Source organism: Symphalangus syndactylus, chromosome 18, assembly GCF_028878055.3.
Source record: "Symphalangus syndactylus isolate Jambi chromosome 18, NHGRI_mSymSyn1-v2.1_pri, whole genome shotgun sequence".
Classification (NCBI taxonomy): Eukaryota; Metazoa; Chordata; class Mammalia; order Primates; family Hylobatidae; genus Symphalangus; species Symphalangus syndactylus.
This window is the reverse complement of record NC_072440.2, coordinates 36,904,453-36,912,358: the sequence shown is the minus strand read 5'-3', so window position 1 is coordinate 36,912,358 and position 7,906 is coordinate 36,904,453. Positions and strand designations below refer to the sequence as shown.

The following is a 7,906-nucleotide window of genomic DNA, read 5'->3' as shown; positions in this document are numbered from 1 at the left end:
TTCAGTCTAAACTGAAGGAGAGACCATTGTCTCTGGGACATGATCTATCAGATCTGCACTATTGTCTGGAGTCTGTTGATTAGAAGGTTGCTCAGAGAATGTCATCTGCAGTTGAACTAGAGTTAGTCCCTCATGTTTCTTCAGTTGCAGAATGACCTGTTGCATCATCTGGTATGCCAATGACTATACCTCAGCCTTTCAGACTCTGGAGACATATACCTGGCACCTGGCAGATAGCCAAAACTAGGACAAGGATTATTATTACAGTTTGAAACATGCCCGTAACTGATTTAGATGTCCCTTTAATTCTGATATGGATTGTTTGACTTTGCCAATACCTGAGTAATTAGTCCTTAACCCAGTGGTTTGTTAGGGGTAAAGTTCTTGAGATTACCATGATTAAAAATGGAGATGTCTACTAAGAATTAATTTATAACCTTAATCCAGCAGGAACAAAACAATGCAATGCAGCACATGGTAATCAGTGGTTTCTGCCTCTGGAGAGGTTTGTTTTCAAAGTACTGGGTGGAAGTCATCTTCAATACTCGGGCTGGAAAGTCCTAGAAATCATCATTCAGTCACAGGTGACTCTTCATGGTGGTGATGTTAACGGTGCCTGGGGATTACTCCCCTGTAGTATTAATAGACCAGGGTACCTGGTATAATCCTTTATTGAGGTTCTTTTGTTATTACTTCTACTATGGAAGATTCAGATCCTGATCTTAAGCTTATGGCAGGGCCTTTTAGGTGAATATAAGGAAAAAGCAGAGATCATTTTCCATAATATGATTAAATGGCTCGGATTATTTTTTGTAATAAGTAACAACATTAGAGTGAAGAGGAGTGGAATTCTATAATGATTAATAATACAAAATGCTTTTATAAGAACTTAGTCCTTATAAGATTTTCCTAGAATTAGAACATGTTATGGACTGTGAAAGTATTGACTAATCTCTAGGTCTTCAATTTATCTCCAAAAGTATACTACGAATGTTACCAGTTGACAAGTACGTTTTAACAGAAAGGCAAAAATATTTTGTAGATAGTTATTATATCAGACTTTCATGTGAACATGTGTGTTTCTTTATATCTGAAAGGCATGTGACTATTGGAACATATTTATATTAACTCATTCTACTTTTATATAATCTTGGAAGTCTGAATTTTTCTTTTGACTTTACCCTCCCAAGGAAAATAAAATTTATCTTATGGAAAAATTTTTTTCAAGGTAACTGTGCCAACAGTTTGAGTAAACTTGGAAGATTCTGCAATGAGTAAACACTGCCCTATAGTCTTAGAAGAAGACTCAAACTTTTTACTCAAACTAATTATTTAAATCTTTTAATGGTAATAAATTCAATTGAATATGCGTATAAGCTTCGCAAGCTTCGTTCCCACTCAAAAATAACAAATATATTCAGGTTGCTTTTTAAAAGTAAAAAGTGAATATGTTGAGTCAGCTCTTGATTAATATTTGTTGATTGAAAAATACTGCCCAAAATTTACAAGTTGCTCATATTTTTGAGCAGAGAACCCAGATCATGAACCCAATGGTTTTAAAAGCCTAATTTTTAATTTTTTTCCTTCTCTATTTGCTATCCAAGTTCCAACATTTGTTATTTGCTACTCGAGTGACAGTGTTAGTAAAATGTGAAATTTGTTCTTATAATAACATGGAACCATTTCAGAAATAAGTTTAGTTTTATCTTGGCATTTGTTTGACAATGGGAGACCATTATTGGATTGCAGGCTCACATCTGTCTAAGTTATCGTCTAATTAACCTGAAAAATGCTTGCAGAGGCATACTTTTCTCTATATCATTGGTTTCCCAACTTTTTTTTTTTATCACAAAGAGGCCACATTTTTTTTAATTGACAACTCAATCTCTACATACATACAGTATTGCATGAATTATAAGTGGATCAACAATCATATTGATACAAACTCATGATCATTTACATAAAACTACCGCTCTAGGTTTTGGTGTGTTTTGTGCCAGCTACTTTAGTGAATAAACGAAACATCAAGGAACTCAGCTATTTGAATTCATGAGAATCAGCTTTCAAAAAAAGCATATATATCATCTCATAGAATATTTAATATGTCAAACCCAGGAAAATCAGTAACTAAGTGACAAAAGGAACACTTTTAAAGAAAAGTTGGTGATAAATATGTTAGGCTAAAATACTAAGAACTTTAGCAACTGGACCGAGGAACCAGAAAGTGTATGCACACTGGGAATTTTAACAAAAGATCCCCATTTTCTCCTGCACAGTGAGGACCACATTCCAAAAGCATAATTCTGGGTTGCTACAATGTCGTCTCTGCTAAAAACCACTGTTTCAAAGGTGAAAGAAACAAGATGGTAATTCACATAAAAAGGTTTTAAAATTCTTCCCACTCAAAATAAAATAAAAATAACATAATGTCTATCAAATTATGAAGAAATTCTATCAAAATGTTGACCACATAAAGCAGTCAGACCATTTGCCTTCGCTGACTGCCTCAGAGGGCAGAGCATGTGTCACCTACAAGGAAGGGGAGGGGGGGTAGAGTCCCTACTCTCCCCTGGCCTGTAGAGTCAGGGTGGAGAAGATGAGCCCTTTGGCTTCCCTGGAGTTTTGCTTCCTCACATAGGGAATTGACAAAGGTGGGCTAGATGGCTTTAAGAGACTCCTCAACTAAAAGAATCAAAGTCAGCTTGAGATCCCATCTCTGAACAGACATATAGTGTGGCAAAAGAAATGGATTAAAAAACAGGTGGATGACATCTTTCTCACCTTTTGATACCATCACTCAGAACTAATCTGTACTATAGTTGAAGAAAATCTTTGCCTGGTACTATTAAAGGGTATGCAATGAGGCAGCTCACAATGAAATTTTTCATAAAAATGTATAAAAAGGCTATGGTAAGTTTGGGTGGAAAAAACAATGCACCACCATATTACTGCCAGCAGTCAGGATGTCCTGTCTTGGATTTTAGGAGTCGCCGATCTGGTTGGGAGAAATGCTGAGGGATGTTCAAGCCATTCAATAGCGATCCAAGGAGTGCACACAGTTCAGGAAATGGATAAACAGGTGTCCAGGAAGGCAACTTCAATGAAACTGGTTCTAAAACAAAGGATGCAAGAGATCTAAATGATCCAAAGAGAGTGATGGCTTCTCATTTTGTCCCCTATAGAGAATACAAATATCATTTCTTCTGGAATTCAACACACTGGCTTCATTTTCAAGATGTATCACTTTATTTTCCAGCATGTGACAGTCACATGATTTCTGCAGTGAGCCCCAAAGCTTCCACAAGCTTTCCTGGAACCTACGGCCAGAAGAGTCCTGAGATTTCAAATATTAAAGCTTTCTCCACAGCCATAAGTCCCTTTGATGTTTGGGTTATTGAACACAAACTCACTGGATAATTTGTCTTCAACATAGTCCATTTCTGTTCCTAAAAGTGTCAGCTGTGCTTTCTTTTCGATGAATACTCTGACTCCATCTTGAATAACTTCTTCATCAGAATCTCCTTTTGTCTTTGTATATTCTAGAGTATAAGAAAGGCCATTACAGCCCCTGGTTCGGACACCAACTTTTACACCTACATGCTCAGGCTTATCTTTAAGAAGTTGTTTTATCTTGTTTACTGCTGAAGGTGTTAGGGTGAGGGCTGCCCTGGTGGGCTGCAGCTTCCTCTTGCTCACAGCCCGGACAGTTGCCCGGACCAAGGAAGCCGATATCTTCGCCGTCCCGGCGCCCCGGTGCCTCGGGCCGGAGGTCGGCCGCCTCAGCCTCTCTCCACGGACACGGCGGGCGCATTGGTTTCCCAACTTTTAAATTGTGCCTCTCATTAGCAAAATAGTTTGAAAATGTCTCTCTCTAAAATGTGCGCATATTCTTCAAATGATTCTTCAATACTATATGCATATGATTTCTTCAAATCATATGCATATAGTATTGTTATTCTGTATATTAAATATTAAGAAAGTCTAATTTCTAATTTTTGAGATAAAAGTATGAACAGAAATTCTATTATTTTAAAACATATTTTCTGGAGTATGTAACTCCACTTTGGAAACTGTAGTCCTAAATTTCTGATTTGTAATAATTTTCCTGCTCTAATATTTCTTTGGGATACAACTTTTTTTCTGTCATTTTAACACCATGGAGCAGTGGCTCTCATCTGAGGGCAGAATCTGACGGCAGTTGCCTAAGAACTAGAGTTTAAAAAGGCCTGTCCGTAATCCTGATCCACCTCCCCCCGGACCACTGTATTCACCACCCAGCTACCCCATCTCATGAAGACAGCGACTAGTAGTAGCAACATGGCCTTAACATACCTTACCTGGGTAGCAAAATGGCATGACTAGCAATTATTTATGCAGATTATACTTGCCTAGATGTGGCAGAAAAACGGTGAGGCAGAATAACATAAAAATAATTTGTGTCCTATTGAAAAAAGCTTATATGAAAAATTTTTAAAAAGAAGTGGTTTACATCTGTGTGTATTTAATGCAATAGTCACTGTGCAATGCCACATGCAATTGTGTCTCTCTGTGAGCCAGGAGTTTTGTTGAGAATGTGTAAGTGGGTAAACTTAACTGTTATTTTGCAGAATCATTTTTTAAATGTGGTGGGAGAATCTGTGATTTAAGGAGTTTTATGGGGAATCTCATTTTGTGATGTAAATAGTCATTTTTTGAGTATAAATCCAAATTTTTGTATGCTGTTGGCCTAATGAGTTCCCTATCATAGACAATATTAGGTGATGGCAGGGAGGTGGGACCCCAAAGCTTTCAGTGTACATGTAAATTAGAATGGCTAATTGAAGCAGATACCCAGATAATTCAGACCAAACGCTCCCTTTTTGTTTGAAATATACTCGGCTGAGTTGTTTTAAAAAAAAAAAAAAAAAAAAAACCACCAAATCTATGCTTCTTTTCTTAACCATGACCTCAGCAATCTTGAGCAAAATGTCTGAGGGAGTGTTCTAACAACAGGCCTAAGAGGAAGCCCTTAAAAGAGAGACCTGTGGTCATATAGACTTGAGAAACACTTCCAACTTGTCCCTTCTTTTGGAGAGTCACCATGCATTACAGACTATGAGAAGTCCTGCACAAAGGAACACTTTTGAACTTAGTTTAACCCAGTGTTTTCTAAACTTCTTTGACAGGCAACCCTTTATTTACATAAAATTTGCCAACTTACAGTCAAACTGGTGTTCTTTGAAAGTACATTTTGGGAAATGCTGGTATAAATTAAAGTGGTACTTAAACAGCCACTAGTGCTAAGAGTACTAGTCAGTAATCCTAAGAAGCCAAGGATGATGGGGCATGAATGTCCACAGTTTCATACTACTGCCACTGGTAGTTTGAGAGATTTGCTAAGGGGATCCTCCAGGCAAACACTGGGTTTATAATGGTTAAGCTTTATCCCCAAAGAGAAAAATAACCACCTAGTGGGCTGAGATTGGCCCATTACTTTTCCCAGAGTCTCTTTTTCTCCTGAGCACCTCCTCCCACCCTAAATTTTTGCAATTTTTTAAGGGGATGAGAGGGATGGGGTGGAGCATCTTTTCCCAAGTGGAGAGGTCCCAAGGGCTCTGTCATGGAACACCGGGAAAACAGAAAACACTGCGTAGAGACAAAGCCTTGAGCTCCTCCTAGAGGTAAGTATCTGATCATCTTTACTGTGGCAAGACACGAAAATACCATTTTTTTTTTTAAGATTTGCATATCATGGACATCGTTTAAAGTTCGATTTAAGAATCACCTGAATATTTTAGTTAAAAAGTAAAAGAGTAGTTATCTTTTAATATTAGTGCTTATTTGAGTTTAGATATTATTTTATAACTTACATTGTACCTCTCGTCAGCAAAATATTTTGAAACTGTCTCACTGTAAGTGTATATATTCTTTTTTCAAAATATGCACATGTAGTATTGTCATTCTGTATATTAAGTATTAAGAAAGTCTAATTTCCCTACAGCTGTTGCAATGTTTACCAATAGCTACTCCTGTCTAAGGCCTATGAACTAGTCAGAATCTGCATATGTTTTTGGTCAGAAACAGCCACATAGGGTCAGTGCAGATGACCCAATCTGCAAATACTATGTCTTATGGAAACATAACTTTGGCTAATGTGACTTTTATGAGGATTTCAAATGAAAATTCTTCATACTTATTCCCAAACTGAGCCACTGAAGTACATTTATTTATTTATTTATTTCCTTTATTTATTCACCTGTATTTGGTAAACAGCAGGCACTTCTCTCAAATGTTATGACATTAAGGGATGCCTTACGACATTCCCTTAGGGTGCCTATGACATTTGTGATTCTGTTAAGATCACTTTGGCATTATGGTTGGCCTAACTTTGTTCACGAATGTGTTGTGTTCTGTTTTTATGATGTTTATGACCAGAGATGAAAGTGGGCTGAGCTCAAAGAGCTGGTCCCTGTTTCAGCCTATCTCCTCCCACATCGTGATTTGGAGAAAATCCTTTAGTTTTTCAGGGCCTTGGCATTTTATTTATTAATCATGAGATGCTGGCCGGGCGCAGTGGCTGATGCTTGTAATCCTAGCACTTTGGGAGGCCGAGGTGGGCAGATCACCTGCGGTCAGGAGTTTGAGACCAGTCTGACCAACACGGTGAAATCCCGTCTACTAAAAATACAAAATTAGCTAAGCGTGGTGGCACATGCCTGTAATCCCAGCTGCTTGGGAGGTTGAAGCAGGGGAGTCGCTTGAACTGGGGAGGTGGAGGTTTCAGTGAGCCGAGATCGTGCCATTACATTCTAGCCTGGGCAAAAAGAGCAAAACTCTGTCTCAAAAAAAAAAAAAAAAATCACGAGACGCTACAATATCCAAAGGTGGACACACACTCTCACTTGTGCTAATGGAAGGGCAGTCCCACGTGGTAGCACACTGAGGCACATGTATCCTCAAGTGTGTGGGGAAGGTGCCGACAGGTCAGCAAAGTCACCATATGATTATAGCACGCCTCCCTAAACGTTCATATTTCTCAGAGATGTAGGAGGAGGCAGTATTGTTTTGACATTAAAACCAAGACAAATTTGCTTGGGAGCAAATTAAAAAGACATGGAGGTTTACCACAAAACACGAATAAATTTGGAATCTTCCAACAGGCCCCAGGGCATACATTCACCGCTCTTTACAGTTAGCGGGGTTCCAATAGAAAGGCTTGAGAAGTGTTGCCTTGGGCCCCAGATCCCGGGGTGACACCAGTGTGTCTGGAAGCCCACTCCAAGCTTGATCACAGCGTCATCTTCGCTCGGGGTCACTGTACATCTCTTCTCCCTACACGAGGATGGTGGCATCTATTACACCACTACTGTGTGCCAGGCGGGGTGCCAAACCCTTTATATACATTTACTCTTCGCAGGAGTCCTATGGTAAGAGCTGTTATCCCATTTTACAGATGACAAAACCAAGATACGAGGATTTGAAGTTTCTGTATTTGCCCTGTCAGTGAGTGCCTGAGGCAGAAACTGAATGCTTGGTCTGTTTAGCTCTCCAGTGTGCAGTTCCAGCTCCAACCCTGTGGGAATGCTGGCTAGGCTGCTCCCTAGCGGTGAAGCGATGGGAGCGCAGGAGTGGAGCGGAGCTGGAGAATCCCACTCCTCCCATTTGGAGCCTGAATTTTAAGGGCTGAGCAGTATCAGTGGTGGTGTACCATGATTGCATTATCAATCTGCCTTTACAGAATCCAGGAGATATTCTACTGTGCACAGTTTGACGTAAGTCTTTTTTTTTTTTTTTTTTTTTTTTTTTTTGAGACGGAGTCTAGCTCTGTCTCCCAGGCTGGAGTGCAGTGGTGCAATCTCGGCTCACTGAAAACTCCACCTCCGGGGTTCACGCCATTCTCCTGCCTCAGCCTCCCGAGTAGCTGGGA

The 7,906-nt window shown here is 39.3% G+C and overlaps 1 protein-coding gene across 1 annotated transcript; it reads right to left on the bottom strand.

The window, feature by feature from the left end:
• Positions 1–3,223: 3,223 nt before the first annotated feature.
• Positions 3,224–6,929, bottom strand: LOC129467448 (iron-sulfur cluster assembly 1 homolog, mitochondrial-like). The gene is made up of 2 exons (XM_055251989.2): positions 6,882–6,929; positions 3,224–3,822 (listed from the first exon to the last, which is right to left on the bottom strand). The coding sequence occupies exons 1-2, from the start codon at positions 6,927–6,929 to the stop codon at positions 3,343–3,345; spliced, it is 528 nt and encodes a 175-aa protein (XP_055107964.1). The 3' UTR covers positions 3,224–3,342.
• Positions 6,930–7,906: the final 977 nt, after the last annotated feature.